At 38.3% G+C, this 18182-nt stretch overlaps 1 protein-coding gene across 1 annotated transcript in view; it reads right to left on the bottom strand.

Annotated features, from left to right (window-relative positions):
- The window catches only part of LOC111155214 (transportin 1), a 92336-nt gene extending 76783 nt beyond the window's left edge, over positions 1-15553 (bottom strand). The window contains exon 1 of the mRNA XM_022515321.1: positions 15460-15553. Coding sequence (XP_022371029.1) covers positions 15460-15474 — 15 coding nt within the window. The 5' untranslated portion in view covers positions 15475-15553. The remainder of the gene's footprint in view (positions 1-15459) is intronic.
- Positions 15554-18182: the final 2629 nt, after the last annotated feature.

The following is an 18182-nucleotide window of genomic DNA, read 5'->3' as shown; positions in this document are numbered from 1 at the left end:
ATAATCCCAGAGACCTAGTCTCACAAAAAGAACAGAAGTTTTACTTTTACTTAGATGATGGGAATTACTATAGTTTCTACATTTCTGATTAGTTTTTTAGATTACAGTTTAAATATCTCATATGCACAGAAGAAGTTTTAATGTTATGATAACAAATTAATATTAGGACTTATTTAAATGTTTAAATGAAATACTAGTAATGGATATACAGAAAAGTAAGACTACTACAAAATTTGAAACAAGAATACCAACATTTTGTTTAATATAAAAAAAATTTCAGGGCACCTGGCTGGTTTAGTTGATAGAGCATTTGACACCTGATCTCAGGGTCTTGCATTCAAGCCCCACGTTAGGCCTGGAGACTACTTAAAAATTTCAATCACCTCTTATCAAGTTCCTAATTTTTCAAAACACTGATACACAATTCTAGAAGTACCACTTAAAAAAAATCAATAAATATCTTGATTAAACCCTATGTGGAACGAGAAGAAAAGAAAATCCCACAAAAATATAAAAGCCAAAAGTAAATTAAAATAAATTTTAGCTTAGAAAAGAGGGTCGATAATTCTTCTAGAATAGTTCTTAAGACCTTCGTGGCAAAAAGTTCTAAAGAGTCTCTCAGTAATCACAAGTATGAATATTACATGCAAAATTTATTAATGTATAAGAAAATTTCAACTGCAGAAATAAGTGAGCACATACTACAAATAATTTAAATTTGTCATGAAGCATATACTAAACTGATAAAGGTTAGAGTACTGCTTCTTTTCATTTTACTAGTCAATCATTTGTGTTATGTATCATTTTACTCCTTAAGAAAATAATTCATAAATAATTTTAAATTAAAACCTTCAGAAAATAGTAAATAAAAACTATTCAAGATTTAAAAAATTGTTAGAATCATCAATGGATTCTTTATATATTTTTCTAAGGAAGTTAATGTAATAACTAAGAGGGATGGAAAACAAACACATGTTTATAAATCATCTTCACTTGAAACCAATGGTAAAGTTCTGTGTACCTATGTGGTCTATGAGATAGATAACCATCCATAAGCACACATTTGTAATTGGTAGACAAAGGAGTCTAAAGAAAGCTTCAAAAGCACACATTTTTTCCATTACACTAAACTGATTCTTAGGGAAAAAAATAAATTCATTTATTATAAAAAACAGAACAAAACACTTTTCCTACATTATTTTCTTGGGAGTACAGCTGGGTGCACAGAAAGCAAATCTTTGTCACATGAAGTATTTCCACTAAAAAAAAATTTCATACAGCAACTAATCCACATTTACAGTTCATAAAATACATAATCTCCAGTCAACTCTTCATTATGCTTTCTTACAGTAGTATGCATATTCTAGAAGGAAGGAACTCCAGAAATTAAATCAATAGGCAAACATTCAGTAAGCACTGATAAATGTGGGATTTTATAGCTGGAAATTACAAACACAAATTCCCAAGATTTCTTTATGTTAATAAGTTCAACAATTCAAATCATTGTAAGGCATTTGAGGAATCTGATTTAAAACATTTAAGATGTCCAGGAGTTTGTATCTCCAAGATTCAGAAAATTATAATTTTACCTGAAATCACAATTTTGTCCTGATGGCTGAGCAACTGAAACTCTACTAGAATCTCATGGAAGTATGAATGTATCAATTCTGTTTTACAAATAAAAAACTGTCTGCTGTGTACCAGATCAGCAAGCACCAACGCCAAAACAAAAGCCCCTGCCCTCTAGGATGTAAGGGGAAAGTAAAGCTGGGATTTTTATTAGAGCCATTTCCTTTTTATGCTTCAACCTTTTATTTCTCTACCAGCTTTTAAGATTCCCCATCAAATTCCTACATTAAATCTTAAACTACTATATTACACTCATGAATCTGAGCTTATTATTTGCACTAAAACAAGACTCCAGGAAAACCTCCTACTTTTACAGTTTTTCCAAGTGTTTCATCCTTGACTTATGGAAGGATGAAGTGTGAGGCCAGGAGAAGGATGGGTGACACAGACCCTTGAAATCACAGCTATGGCCTTTCTGGAGCTAACAAACCCATTGTAATTTCATGGAGCTTTAGGACCAACTGCTTCAGACCATGGGTCTTTAAACCTTCTATGCCATGAAGAGCCAAAATAACATCAGGAAAAAAGGCATGTCAGAGATCTGGGGCACTTGTTTCACTTCTTCCCTATAGGGAGAATAGCTGCCTGGCAATCCTACACAAATCACTTAACACTCATTTGGTTCATTTCCCCAGCTATACAGCAACTAAAGACCATGGTCCTCTCAGCTTCTAGAAGTGAAACATTTTGTTGATTATAAACAATCAGTCTGGTCATATTCCACACATAAAAGCAAGATCTTCTTCTTTATACTTGCTACTGAAAGCTCTCCAAGCCTTCAGTGAAACTTGTATTCAACTCAAGTGTTCAAATGTAGTTATGGGACTACTAAGTTACATGTCATTTGATTCTTTCTGCAAATACTTGGGCTCTTGTATCAGGGCACTTCTTACAGAAGTCACATTCAATAGCAAGAACAATCTTTAGTTGAAAATGTCAGAAAATGTTTTATCATAACTTGGGTTTCTACCCAACAGAAGTCTTTACCCATTAACCCTTTAAAACTCTAACAGAGATTATGTAAAGCATTATTCAACTAAAAATCCAATGCCTGGGTGGCTCAGTCCATTGGGCTTCGGACTCTTGGTTTTGGCTCAGGTCATGAATCAGGGTCATGAGATTCAGCCCTGCAAAGGTCAGGGTCTGCACTCAGAGCGGAGTCGGCCTGAGAATCTTTCCCCCTCCTTGTCCCTCTTCCTCTGCTCCTCCCCACTGCTTGTGAGTGCTCTCAATCTCTCCCTCTCTCTCAAATAAATAAAATATTAAAAAAAAAATCCAATGGAGCATTCTAATTCCTGTTCTGCAGTACCTGTGGTCAATGAGCCACTGTTTAATGCTCTCTTCCTAAATTAAGTCTCATAATATTTTCTAATAATGGTTAAACAAGTAGCACTTTATGAGCTTAAATAAACTCTTTTTGAAACACATAGGGCTCTTTAGATCATGCCCATATACTTCCAACTGAACTCTATCACAAAAGAAATTAACCAAGTATTTTATTTTGCGTTTCTAAACAATCAGCACCAATAACTCTAAAGACATAGAATTTATGCCAAAGGCTGGAAAGTTTTACATACAAAGTTTTTGGTGTTTTTTTTTTTAAGATTTTATTTATTTGATGGAAAGAGAGAGAGAGATCACAAGTAGGCAGAGAAGTAGGCAGAGAAAGAGGGGGAAGCAGTCTTCCTGCTGAGCAGAAAGCCCGATGCGGGACTTGATCCCAGGACCGTGAGATCATGATCTGAGCCGAAGGCAGAGGCTTAACCCACTGACCCACCCAGGCACCCAGGTTTTACATACAAAGTTTAAATATCTTCACTTTTCTTGCTTTTTCTTCAGTCCTAAAGCTCATCAGGGTGACGTATTAAACCCAATCCACCACTACAAAGAGTTATAATGCAGATCTAGAAAGTTAAAATCATCCTTTTGATAGAAGGCTCATTGCCTCTGATCTTTATATTTGACTTATTTGTCCACTTCAAACAGGAAATTTCAGATTTTTCCATGCACTGCTTGAGAGGCACTGTAGTACAGAGCTTAAGAGTGCAAACCCAAAGGACACCTGGTTGGCTCAGTTGGTTAAGCATCTGCCTTCAGCTCACCACATCAAGAGCTCCTTGCTAAGCAGGGGGCCCTCTGACCATGCATGTGCACTCTCTCTCTAGCTCTCTGACAAATATATAAAACCTTAAAAAAAAAAAAGAGTGCAAACCCTGGAATTTCTCTGCCTGACTTTGCGTTCCTGTCCTGCCATTTATTGGTCAGAGAAAGAATAATTAACCATGGGGTAGTTATGAGGATAAAATAGCCAAGTTTCAAAAAAACAAAACAAAACAAAACAAAACAAAACAAACAAACAAAAACCAACAAAAACAAAACAAAAAAAAAAACAAATCCCAAACCAAAAAACCTCTATCTAAAAAAAGACAATTAAATGTAATATAAAACCCGGGCTGGATCCTGTACTAGAGGAAAAAATGTTATGAAGAATGTTACTAAGGAGCAGTTTGCTGGCTCAGTTGGTTAAGCACCCAACTCTTGATTTTGACTAAGGTCATGATCTCTGGGTCGTGAGAATAAGCCTCACATTGGGTTCCACGCTCATGATGCAGGGAGATTGCTGGAGATTCTTTCTCTCTCTCCCTCTGCCCCTCCCCCTGCTTATGCATGCTCTCTTGCTCTAAAATAGGTAAATAAATAAATAAGTCTTTATTAAAAAAAAAAGTTACTGGGTCAAGTGACAAAACTGTAATACAGAATGTAAAAAACTTAAATTTCCTCAATTTGATAACTATATGTGGTTTCAGAAGCGAACATCCTGGCTTCTAAGACATACACGTTAAAGTATTGAAGGGATAGAGGCAAGATGTATGAAACCTACTCTCAAATGATCAAAGGAAAGTTGTGTGTGGGGGGGTAGTGGGAGAAAAGAATGTGGCAAAACGTAAACAACTGGTGAATCCAGGTAAGGTGTATTTGGGAACTGTCTGAATTATTCCCACAATTTTCCTCTACGTTTAGAATTATTTTAAAATAGTATCTTTAGGGACGCCTGGGTGGCTCAGCTGGTTAAGCAGCTGCCTTCGGCTCAGGTCATGATCCCGGCGTCCTGGGATGGAGTCCCACATCGGGCTCCTTGCTCATCCGGAAGCCTGCTTCTCCCTCTGCCTCTGCCTGCCATTCTGTCTGCCTGTGCTCGCTCTCTCTCCCTCTCTCTCTCTGACAAATAAATAAATAAAATCTTTAAAATAAAATAAAATAGTATCTTTAAAAAAACAGCTTTGACTCAAATCCCCTCCACTATCACTCAATTTCTCCACTTCATTCCATTCACAGAAACATTTTTTTTAAAAGATTTTTAAAAATTTATTTATTTGACAGACAGAGATCACAAGTAGGCAGAGAGGCAGGCAGAGAGAGAGGAGGAAGCAGACTCCCTGCTGACCAGAGAACCCGATGCAATGCAGGGCTCGATCCCAGGACCCTGAGATTATGACCTGAGCCAAAGGCAGAGGCTTTAACCCACTGAGCCACCCACGTGCCCTTCACAGAAACATCTTGAAAGTTCTCTACAGTCATCATCTCCCCATCTTCACTCCAGTGAGACTGAGATTTCCTTGTTGCCAAACCCAGTGATTTCTTCCTGGCCTTAACACCATTCCTCCACAGTGCTGAACACAAGCAACCGCTCTTTTCCTTCCTAGCCTCACATCTCACTGGTTTTCTTTTTACTTCATTGGCTGCTCTTTCGTCAGTCTCCTTTGCTGGCCCCCTATCTCTAAATACCTAAGGTCCCTTTCTTTTCTCTGTCTGTATAATCTTCATTTAGTCTGTGTCACTGAATAGCACTCTGAACTCCACACTTAAGCATCAACATTTTATAAGACATACTCCTTTGTCTGTGAAATGGGCATCTTAAACTTTGTTGGCTAAACCACAATTCTTGATACTTCTCCTCATCCCATTCATATCTGCTTCTCCTCTAGTTGCCTATGTCACTAAGTGTTCATCCAGTTGTTCAGGCCTTTCCTTTATGTTCCACATCCAAATCAACAGTCAGTGCTATCAAGTTTTACCCTAAAATATACTCTGAATCTGACCAATTCTCACCTCCTCCAGGCTACCCTAAGTCCAGGTATGTAAGATATACTAGCATGTTCTACAAGAGAATGTTCTACTAAAATGGGTTTTCCTTGCCTTTCTGTTTTGTCCCCTTACAGCCCATTCTCTGAGATGAAGCAGCAAAAATGATGTCAAAGCTGCAATTAAATCAAGTCTTCCAACCATCAAAACTTTTCAATAGTTTCTCACCACACTTAAAATAAAACCTCACATTCTTAGCACAGCCTATAAGACTGTACCTACAGAGACTAAGTAAATAAATAAATAATTACAAAACCGCTTTCAAAATATGCCTTCGCTTTCCTATTCATTATATATAACTCTACTTCATTACTAATTGCAATATGAGTTACTGAACACTTAACCTATTTATAATTTTGTACTATTATAAGCAATTCATTCATTTAACAAATATTTACTGAATGCCTACTATATTCTAGGCACTGTTCTAGCTGCTGCAGATAGAGCAATAAATAAAACAAAAGATCTCTGCCCTCTTGGAGCTTACATTTGTGTGGGAGGAGAAAGACAATAAACAGAATATACAATGCAAACTGCGTCTGCAAAGGGCCAGGTAAGTAAATGTTCCAGGTTTTGCAAGTCACATGTTATATATTATCGATTTTTGTTTTACAACCCTTTAAAATGTAAAAACTGTTCTTAGCTCATAGGCTGTACAAAAACAGGCCAGAGGGCAGTGGGGCTCTAGCTTGCTGACCCCTGATATAGCATTATAGAAGGGTATGTATTATGCAAAAAATAAAAAGAGAATCCAGAATAAGGGGGATGAGAGAGGGTAGGATGCAGTATTAAAACAGGTGTTTAGGGGCACCTGGGTGGCTCAGTGGGTTAAAGCCTCTGCCTTCGGCTCAGGTCATGATCCCGGGGTCCTGGGATCGAGCCCCACATGGGGCTCTCCGCTCAGCAGGGAGCCTGCTTCCCCCTCTCTCTCTGCCTTCCTCTCTACCTACTTGTGATCTGTCAAGTCTTAAAAAAAAAGAAAAAGAAAAAATAACTCATTTAAAAAAACGGGTGTTTAGAGGAGGAAAGACCTGACCAAAGAACAGAAGGTAAGGCCAGTAAGCCAAGTAGATATTTGGGGAAAGGAGATTCCAGACAACTGAATCAGCTAAAGCAAAGGTCCTAAGTAGGAGCATGACTGACATGTTTTTGATATAGCAAGGTGGCCAGTGAGCAAGGAGGGAACTGGTAACAGGAAATAAGGTCAAGGAGGTAAGGAGAAAGGGGAGTGAGTTGGGCAGATTACATAGAGCCTTTGTGGGTCACTGTAAGCACTAGATTTTCTAATCAAAAGAAGGGCCAATGCAGTGCTCTGAATGAAGAAGCAATAGGGTCTGTCTTAATTTGAAAAAGGCTAGTTCTCACCACTATATTGAGAAAAGGCTGTTGGAACAGACTACGGTAGAATGGGGAGGCCAGATAGTAACCTATTTAAACAGTATTTATGACAGCAGTAGCTTGGATCAAGTTGGTAGTACTGGAGAAGGCAAGGCACAGTAAAATTCTGGATATATTTTGATGCATAGAAAAAAACAGTCTATCCTGAAAGAACAGATATGAAGAGTCAAAGAAAAAGCAAAGTCAAGGATAATGCTAAGATTTTAGCCTGAGCAATGGGAGGGATGGAGCTACCACTGACAGAAATGGGGAAAATCTGTATGTAAAGTAGGCACTGGGGGGCGCCTGGGTGGCTCAGTGGGTTAAAGTAGGCACTGGGGAGGAAGTTTAGGTTAGTTTTGGACATGCTGAGTTTGTTGTACATTATTAGACATTTAGGTAGAGAGGATGAATAGGGAGTTGAACATGTGAGACCGGAATTAGAGAGAAGAGCTGAAGATCTAATTTTGCCTGTTGACTGTATTTAAATGGCATAAAAGCCAAGAGACTGAATTAAATAACCAATGAAGTGAGTACTGATAGGAAAAACAAAGAATAGAAAACAAAAAGCAAGGACTGAGCCCTGGGGTTCTCCAACATAAGTCTGTGAGAAAAGGAAAGGAGAATTACAAGAGGCCAGGACAGAGGTAGAAGATAAGCAGGGGTGTGTGGTATACTGAAAAGCAAAGAAGAAAGTGTTGCCAGGATAAGGGAACAAACAGCTCTGTCAAATGTTGCTGATAGGCCAAGTAAGATGAACAGAATCAATGGCATATGGCATTTGATAACATGGAAGTTATTGGAGAACACAAGCTGCTCCAGCAGGAATGCTACAGACAAAAGCCTGACTGCAATGGGTTTAGGAGAGTACATGGGAGGGTAAAATTTGGCATACCAAGTGTAGAAAAAAGTCTTTTGAGGAATAACGCTGCAAAAAGAAATCTGAAAAATGAGGAAACTGGGTGAAAAGTGAATCAGGTATTTTGTTTTGTTTTGTTTTTCACTTTTTAAATAATGGGAAAAATAACAGCATGCCTGTTTGCTGATAGAAATTATTCAATAAAGACGACATGGCATAAGAGAAGCTGAATCAGTGTCCTTGAGCACATGAGAGAGGATGGGATCTAGTACAAAAGCCTTTGTGGGAGACTTTCTTTGAAGAGTCAGAGAAAAACCACAGTCAAGTATAACTAAGATTTTAGCCCAAGCCACGAGAAGGATGGAGTTGCCACTGACAGAAATGGGGGATTTGGGGTCATAGTAGAACACATAAAATTGTAACTACAGAAGGACTGCAGTTACTAACAAGGCAAGGGGACATCACGATGGGAGTGAGTAACTGAGACAGGCTAGACAAGCCCGGGAGGAAAGGTCTAAGAATGAGAGGAGGGTACTGGAAAGATTAGTTATGTATATTCTTTTCAATTTCATTATAAAGACAGGCAGTCTGAAGAAAGGGCAATGAGGCTGGAGCTAAAATAACTAAAGAACGAAGAGGAATGACCTGGAAGTCACCGATATCAATTATGCTATCAATAGTTGGTAACAATCATAAGGGGTAATGGATTACATAATCTGAGGATTTTGAGAGAAAAGGGAGGGAGAATAGTCCAAAAGCAGCCACGAGATGCATAGCAGACACCCTTCTCACCTCCAGGAATAGTGATAGGGAGAGTTACAGGAAAGGAAAAAAAAAAAAAACAAAACAAAACCAAAAAACAGCCACAGCCACACAGTACAAAAGTCAGGTTTCCATATGAGCAAGAAAGTGAAGGGAATTTTTAAGAATAGGTTGAGGTTGGACTTTGCAGATGTTGGACTGTACCAGTGGGAACAGTAGAAGGGTATAAAGAGTTAGAAGAGTTTGGGTTGTTCGTTTGTTTTAAGATTTATTTATTTGAGAGAGAGAAAGAGGTGGGTGGAGAAGATTCCTCAAGCAAGCAGACTCACTGCTGAGAGCAGAGCCCAACATGGGGCTCGATCCCAGGATCCTGAGATCATGACCTGAGTCAAAACAAGAGTTGGATACTTAACGGAATGAGCCACCTGGGTGCCCCTGCTTTTTGTTTGCTTTTAAAGATAAATACAGGGGCACCTTGGTGGCTCAGAGGGTTAAGCCTCTGCTTTCAGCTCAGGTCATGATCCCAGGGTCCTGGGATCAAGCCCCACATCAGGCTCTCTGCTCAGCAGGGAGCCTGCTTCTCCCTCTCTCTGCCTGCTTCTCTGCTTACTTGTGATCTCTGTCAAGCAAATGAATGAAATCTTAAAAAAAAAAAAAAAAAAAAGACAAATACAGACCATTTTATGAACTGGAGTGTGGATGATGAAAGGTGACCTGAAAGTCTGGAGGTTCTGTGACTACTGAGAGATCCTTGAACACAAATGTCTCCTGATACACCCACATGCTTCTCTGAGAAATGGAAATTGCTGGGTCAAAGTGTTTTTGCTTGAAAATTAACATTGCTTTACTGATTTATTTAATGTCCAAGTTTCAGTACAACCCTGCCAATACATACTAGCAAAACTTTCTCACTTTTGCAAGTATAATGGGAAACAAAATTTTCACCATTTTACTTTGCACTTCCCTCCTGGTGGGGGAGAGCATTATTTCATGTTAGTTCTCTGTATTTCCTCCTCTGTGATTCTGGCCATTTAAGAAATTGAGTTGTCTTTTCCTAATGGTTTATAGTGCTTAGAAAGAAACTGGTTTTGTTTTGTTTTGTTTTGTTTTGTTTTGTTTAAGGTTCTATTTATTTACTTGAGAGAGAGAGAGAGCACACATGAGAAGGGAGAGAGAGGATCAGAGGGAGAAGCGGACTCCCTTCTTGAGCAGGGAGCCCGATTCAGGACTCGACCTTAGGACTCCAGGATCATGACCTGAGTTGAAGGCCGTCGCTTAACCAAGTCAGCCACCCAGGCACCCTGTTTTTCTATTTTATTCCATTCCTAAATGTTCACATAAATCAGTGTTGTGAATTTCTTGTTTCAAATATTCCAATGGCTCATGCTAGGCCCAGTAGGTTATTTCCTCCTCAAATCCCTCTACTATTTATTAGAGATAATTAAGGCCCACGAGTCAAATTGGTCAAACCCTTTAGTTTCTGTACTGTCCCTGTTTTTGTACTACATTTGAGATGGTATGGCTCACAAAGCAGAAAATATTTAGTATTTAGTTCTCTACAGAAAAGTTTGTGGATTCCTGCTCTGTACCTTTTAGGGCCCCTGAACTACTGGGAGATTCGGGAACACAGTAGGTCCTTATCTTACCTGACATAGTCTCTGAAATGCTGCTCCTATTCCCCTGAAATGCCTAAGTCACTTCTCCCACTCTCCACTTGGAACCTATTACTAGTCCTGCTGGATGCCTCCAGATTTATACCATAAAAGCTGTAACTACATTTTGTTGTACTTTTTCATTTACTTCTCTCTCTCCAGTAGTATTTAAATCTCTTAATGAAAAGGGACAATCTTAGCATTAATAAATGTTTAGCAAATGAATAAATGGCCACATTATAAATCCATCATAATTTGCCATCTTTCTCATAATTTTCCTGTTTTCTTATGCTCCAGCCAAAACTTTTTTTATTTTTACTTAAGTATTTTTCAAGAACATTATTTTTAATGGCAGCATATTAATGTTATGACTATTTCTTTACAGTTTTGGTGAATACCACCTATTTCTAATCATTCATGTGTATCTATTTAGAATGTTCACAATTTTGTGAAGTATTTCTCTGATTTAATTCCCTCCTTAGTAAAAACAAGAGCATTTAAATCTTTGTTTTTCTGAGATGATCCTTTTTATCTATGGCAGCCACTTCTGCACCTGAGGACTAAGGGGCTTTGCCAAATATTATTTTACTAATGGCTTCAGAGTGCTTCAAAGTCAACTATAAAATCCAGTTAAATTTTTTTCCCTTTAGTTTTCAGTATATAATTTCCAACAGCTTGTGGGTAGTCTTATTCTCCTTAACTGAAATATCTCTATGATTTTTTTGTTGTTGTTGTTATTTCTCTATTAAGACCTTAGCTAAGTTTGAAAGGGGTTTTACTAAACTATTTTTCAATTTGGTTACTTAATAGGCCATTGTCACTTCTTATATAGATGCCCCAAATCTGATGGGATTTTTTTCTACCCTATTTGTGTTGAGCTCGTTACTAAGAGTGTTTCCCCACAAATCATTTTAGAAATTAGCTTTAAATACTCATTACCAATTACATCTCATTCAGGTAAGGGTATTTTTTCCCTTTGTAAAATATATGCAGATACTTAAGCCATGTCTGGTTTATGTCATTTACCCATTCATTACTTCCAGGTCAAATTTTACTATCTTTGTAATATGGTCTACGATCTACAATTAGTAGCTCCATTAAATTATAGTAAATTATAAAATTCATTATAAGGTTCTGTATTCATTTGATATATGTATTCATTATGAGATTCCTAATATGTATATTATCTAAAATTTTATAAATAAAGGACATAAGCTTTGCAATCATGCAGATCTATATTCAGATTCACCTTGAAAACTCTGGAAGTACTCACCTATCTATAGGTAACTGCCATGCATAATACAGGGCTATGATAAGGAGCAGAATGTATGTAAAAGTAACAATGGATGATAAATGCCTACAAATAATGCCTTGCATATTACACGGAAAAAATGTTAATTTACTCCCTCTTCTTTCCCATCTCAAGCAATAATAAGGTCAATAAATGCTGTGCTCCTCAATTTATCTTAAGCTCATTATTAAATTCCCTTAATTAAAAGCAAAATGGGAATACGGACCATGAGCTTTGGATGTTCATATACTCCAACCCAATATTTTCACTTTGGAGGATCTATCTTAATGAAATAATCTAAAACCCAGAAATTTTTTCATGTACAAGGATGTTCAGTGTAGTGTTTCTTAGAACTGAAAAAAAAAAAAAAAAATCAGAAACTTGCCAATTGTCCAATAGGAAAATGTTTAATCATGAGAAAGTCACATTATGTGGTCATTTTAAAAGATGCTGACAAAATAATTAATAGCATGAGAAACTGCTTATGATGCTACATGAAAAAAGCAGAATGCAAAGTTATTCATATAGTAAAGTCTCAACTATGTAAAAATCAAATAAACTGAGAAAAAATACTGGAAGAAAATGTATCAGAGGGTTCACAGAAGTTATCTCATAATCTAGATACTAGTGATTATAATTTTATGAGTTGTTTTCTAACATATTAATGATCATTATGATGATAACAGCAGTTATTATTTATGAGGTGTCTACTACATCAGGCCCAGTTCTAAGAGCATACTCATTTAATCCTCACAGAATTGTGAGATGAGAAAATCTGAGGCACAGTGAGATTAAATAATTTGCTCAAATTCACACCTAATTTCAGAAGGTACCATGATCTGAATCCAAAAAGTCTGGCTCTAGAGCTCCTATTCCTAACTGCAACATTCAAAGATTTGCTTTGCTTTTAAATTTTAACCATTAAAAAGGCACATGTCAACTCAAATCCTACGGTCTTTCAGTTACCAGCTTTCTTTTCGCTTTAGGCATTCCTTCAGTTCCGAAATCAAATAACTGCTCTGCATCAAGTGTTATTTTGGAGTTAAGACGTAGCTACCATTCCTCTATAGGTTCTATGTTCTCCAGAAACTTCCAAGACAAATCTGCATCCCTATTTCCTATTCCATTATCTCATTTAACCACTAAGACTCATTTAACCATTCTTAGTTATTACACCTACTTTCAGTACTTCCAAAGAATTCTAGTAAGGAGGTCCAGAGTTAACCAAAGTTTCTAGGAACATACCTACACCCATCCATATAACTACAAATCTAGTTAGCAACCTTACAGACATCCATCTTCCATCATAAAGTTCACTCACCCTGTGACCCAGGAGACATCCCTCGACTGCCAACTCTCACTGGATATCTACCGTAGGATTGGATGAATGGGACCAACTGAGAAAGATTTGGGGAATTTTTTTGTCTCTGATCCCTATTTTTGAAGATGGCATTATTCTCTACTGTTTTTGAAAACAATTATCAGTTAATCAATCACTTTGATTCTTTCAGCTTTCTCACCCTTTTGCTGGTAAACCCAATTGATTTTTTGGAACAAGAACTTTTGGGCACCAATATATGTATTCAGTATCAATCCCAGGAAGAAATATTCACAACTTATACCCTCGGCAATAAAAACAACTCCCACTTAATTCCTGTGCTCCTCTCTGCATTTTACACTTGATAAATCTATTTCATGACCTATGTCACATGTTTTGCCTTCCTTTATTGACCAAATTTCTTTTCTTAAAAAGTTATTTGCAGAATCCAACATGGATAAAAGCCAGCAATTCTTCTAAAGAAAGTACATTTACATTTCAATGCAGTTCATTTACAGTATTTAGAAAAACTGAGTTCATGTGAAGGCTTTAACATTATACAAAAAAGAAAAACTGATCATAAAAACAATGAATACAGTATCAAATGTTGATAATGGAAATATTTACAACCAGGATCATATATATTTTTGCTAAAATCTTATTCTGCTCATAATATATAATGGTAATAAGCTTGATTACTTTGAAAGATTTTTTTTTTAAGATTTTATTTATTTATTTATTTGACAGAGAGAGATGACAAGTAGACGGAGAGGCAGGCAGAGAGAGAGAGAGAGAGAGAGAGGGAAGCAGGTTCCCTGCTGAGCAGAGAGGGAAGCAGGTTCCCTGCTGAGCAGAGAACCCGATGCGGGACTGGATCCCAGGACCCTGAGATCATGACCTGAGCCGAAGGCAGCGGCTTAACCCACTGAGCCACCCAGGCGCCCCACTTTGAAAGATTTTTACAGATATTTCAGCAGAAGGAATTTAATAATTCCCTGAATACCTAGGGCAAAAATGTAACTGATCAAGGCTGATCAAGGTGGGGGCCGCTTATAGGAAAAAGAAAATGGAGCACTAATAGTTCATCAGGCTAACATTAAATTAGGTGAAGTAAAAACCGGACTGCTAAACTGTTATGCATTTATGACTACAGATGCGGAGGAGTAAAAAAGAAATATGCACCTCTGAACTACAATCCCCTTTTTGCGGCTACAAGTTTTCAACTCGGTGGAGACATTCTCTAAGAATGGTGTGCAGAGTAGGATAAAAGGAGAAAATATAACTTTTTCCAAAAAAAAAAAAAGAATGCGTCCCTTTTTCACTAAGTAAAACTTATTTGCCATTCAAATAGGAAAGCTCTGATGTAACAGGGAAACTTAAAATCCGAAAGGTACTTTTGTTATCCTAAAAATGAGTAGATCAGGATAGCCATCTTATAATCTCACATTTCCAAATAGCTATTAGGCCATACAACTTTAAAAAAAAAAAATCTTTAGGCTGAAAAATAAAGTACTATTTATAATCTCATCACTGAAGTCAAAACTGTTTCAGGGCAGGATTGTTATTAAGCTTCTTAATACAACTGTCAAAATCAATTTGTGGACAGCCGCCAAGTTCAAATTTCTACATCTGTTGATGGACCAAAGTGATTAGTGATCGTTAAGATAACGGACTTAAAGGCTAAGCAATCTTTGCAACATCCAGTTGGTTTTTACAGCCGGTAGATAAACAATCGATCATTTTTAAAGGAAGGAAGCCGTTTCTTTTTAATCGTGGTAGCCGGTCTGCTCCTCAGCAGCTGTTCCCTGTTCCGTGTTCGCGTGGGAGAAGTACAAAAGGGTGGAAGTGCAAAAAACAAACCCACGCAAAGCCCGTACAAACCTTAAAATTATGTAAACATGTCGTGAGGCCAAGAGGCCCCAAGGGGCAAAAACAACCCAGAGAAAGCGATCAGCCAGCTGAGTGTGGAGGCGAAGGTGTGTGCGGGCCCGGGACGCCAGGGCAGAGAGGGCCGGGCGGGGACAAAGACGGGCCATCCGGGGCAGCGCCCGGCAGTGCCCCCAAAATGCCCAGAACCGGCGGAAGCAGCCGTCCTGGGGTAGCGACTGCGATACCAGGGCCCTCAAACGCCGCGTCTAACAAAAAGTGTCCCGATGAGAAGGCTCTCCTCTTCGCACCGCCCCCACAGGGCCCAGGCCCTGACCTCGGACACCTGAGGAGCGCTGCCCGACCCCTGCCAGTGTCCCGCAGGACGCCCCGGCCGGCAGCTGTTGGGCTTAGAACCGCGCCGCCGCCGCCGCCGGGCTCCAAACGGCCGGGAGGGCGGCGGGTCGGGCGCCTCTCCTCGCAGCCTGTCAGGCAGCTTCGGAACAGCTGGCCTCCGCTCCCGCCCTCCAGTCTGGGGCCGCGCACCCTCAACGCCACCTACCCGGTCCCACACCATCCCAGAGGCCTCCGGCGCTCGGGCCCTCTGCCGTAGCGGCGCTGCCTCCCGTCCGAGGCCTGAAATGGCTGCGGAACAAAGAGAATCTGGGCTCTGGCGAGCGCGGGTCCGATTGGCCGGGGGGCGGGGCCCGCCTCGGGAACGTTCGGCGGCGGTCGCCTAGGCAACGGCGGAGCGGCTGGGAAAAGCGGGGCCTGGGCCTGCGAGGCCTGCAGACCTGCGCCTAGCGGCGCGCGGCCGTGATTGCTCAAGCCGCGCTCCCGCCGGCTGTTCAGCGCGGTGAGGACTCGACCAAAATGGCCCTGGAAATGTGGATGCTTGGGGGCTGTCCAGCGCCTCCTAGCATGACGACCCTACGCCAGCGAACTTCCGTACCCCAGGAGAATCGCCCAAGTGACAGCCCCACCCTGGGAGCCTACTTAACACGGAGCATGCCACCAGTCCCCAATAATACAGTTCCAAAGTCGCCGCTAAAAACAAACAAACAAACAAACAAACGAACGACTTCAGTAGATGGATATGGGCAGAAGGCTGCTTGCTAATGTTGCGTGATTGACTTTTGAGGTCTACTGCACCTAGCATGTCACCTGCTGTGTATGTTAAAATTAATGCGTTTATAAAATTTTTACATGTCCTAGTGTGTATTCAAATAAAACTAGTTTCTTGCTCTTAGAAATAACAAGCCTTTCTCTCCGTAAGCAGCCATGACGAGAAATTAAAATGTCTTCGGTTTTCTGAACAGAACATAATTCAAAATGGGAGAGGTGGCTATTTTTATACTCAATTATGATAATGGTAATGATTGATAAATAACAGTTCCCTTACCCACATTATTCTTATATATAAATGGACTATATGTGAATATTTTTAATTTGCATAGCTGGATAATCATTATATCCTACGGTGATGATGCCGCTGATAATATACTTCCTCATAAGATCAACTTGTGTAAAATGCAGGCAGTTTCGACTATCCTATTTGCAAGTGCTGTGTATATCACGTTTTGAAAATGTGTAGCAGTTGTTGTCTTCCAGGTATAGTCTAGGTAAAAGTACAGTACTGGTACTAGAAAGTTTCTTAAATTTATATTGGTGTAGGTTATTTGTTCACAAACCTGCTAATAATTTTCATTTGCAACAAGTCATTTTACAAAACAATTTATTTCACTTAAATTTTGAGTATAGGACTATTTTTATCATTAGGAAATGGAACATAGTAAGAAAAATATTTTAAATAAGTAAAATGCTCATAATTATGAACCCACCATTCCTAATGTTAACTTGATAGCACTTGGTTACAGGAGCATGCAGCAAAAAGAGATCTCTAAATGGGAACAGATTGCAAGAAAAAATACTTAATGCAAACATTCTGAAATGGTTGTTTAGTGTATCTGCAAGAACATTTATCCAGAATATGTGTATTTATCCAAATAACAAAAAGGGCTTATTTTTGCATTTGAAAAGTCCCACTGTGGGACTTTGGGACATCAAGGGAGCCCTGATCTGTACAAATCAGTTGTGTGGGATCTGCATTCTACTTTGCTAAAGAAATGTAATAGGAATTCAAATAATGATGGATGTAAAAAACTACTGACAAAGCAATTACTCAGGAATTCACCTGAATAATACTTTGGATTATTATATATAATAATTGAAATTAACTTAAGAAAATGAAGTATTGTTTGGTGTATGTAAAAGGATTTATTGACCAAAATCTTTTGAAAGAAAAAATGTTGATTATCAAATGTTGTGAAATTGAGACTGAGTAAATTACTGTACATACTTCTGTGAAATTTAAATGAAAGCGAATTAAAAATTTAGTATGAAATAGTTCTGCATTGAATGAAGAGATGATTCTATATAAAGCATTTTTGTCTCTACCTTCTAGGTTAAATTAAAAATAGATGTTTTAAATAGTACATCTTCTTACCATTAACAAGGGTTTATTAACATGGCTTATTTTATTTTTTCTGTTATTTGTTTACTCTTTGCATATTTTGCACATGAAATAGCAGTTATTCAGTAATATTTTCTCTTTATGCCCAAATACAAAGCAGCAGAACTCCTGTAGTAAAACTTTGTCAGTATTTTTTAATGACATATACTTAAGTTAAAAGCGGTAAATAACTTAAATTTTTAACCCCCAAATCTAGTACACATACCCTATATTTAAAATTTCTGCATTAATTCTTTTCTTAGGTGAAAAAAATTGACAAAGATAAAAATAAACAATGGTAGAAATTATAAATAGCATTAAGGGAGAAACATACCTATAAACTTTCCCCTTGGAAGAAAAAGATGCTTACTCTGTCAATGCAGCATTGTCAAAACAAGCATGAAGCTGGGAGGCAGAGGGCCTGTATGCAGATGCTAGCTTTACCACTTATGAATGCTTCCCATTCAGCCTTTTTGAGCTTCACCTGTCTTAAGCGGGATTAAATAAGATAAAGTATATTAAGAGCTCATTAGCAGAGTGCTTGGCAGATAGTTAAAGGACAATGAAAGATAGTATTACTAGGTATCAATATACATAAAAGAACAGATGTTTGAGAAGGAGGAGTGGTGATTGAAAAAAATTATAGGTTTGGAAATCTAGAAATTGTTAAGTATCTTTAATAGGAAATTATTCGTGAATATATAGATACACAGTAAAAGAAGTGAAATAATCTTTTAGATACCGGCAATCTTTTAAAATAGAATACTTCTGGA

Source organism: Enhydra lutris, unplaced genomic scaffold, assembly GCF_002288905.1.
Source record: "Enhydra lutris kenyoni isolate GAN:26980312 unplaced genomic scaffold, ASM228890v2 scaffoldscaffold40, whole genome shotgun sequence".
NCBI lineage: Eukaryota > Metazoa > Chordata > Mammalia > Carnivora > Mustelidae > Enhydra > Enhydra lutris.
The sequence above is the reverse complement of the archived record's forward strand: the minus strand, read 5'-3'. Positions and strand labels throughout refer to the sequence as shown.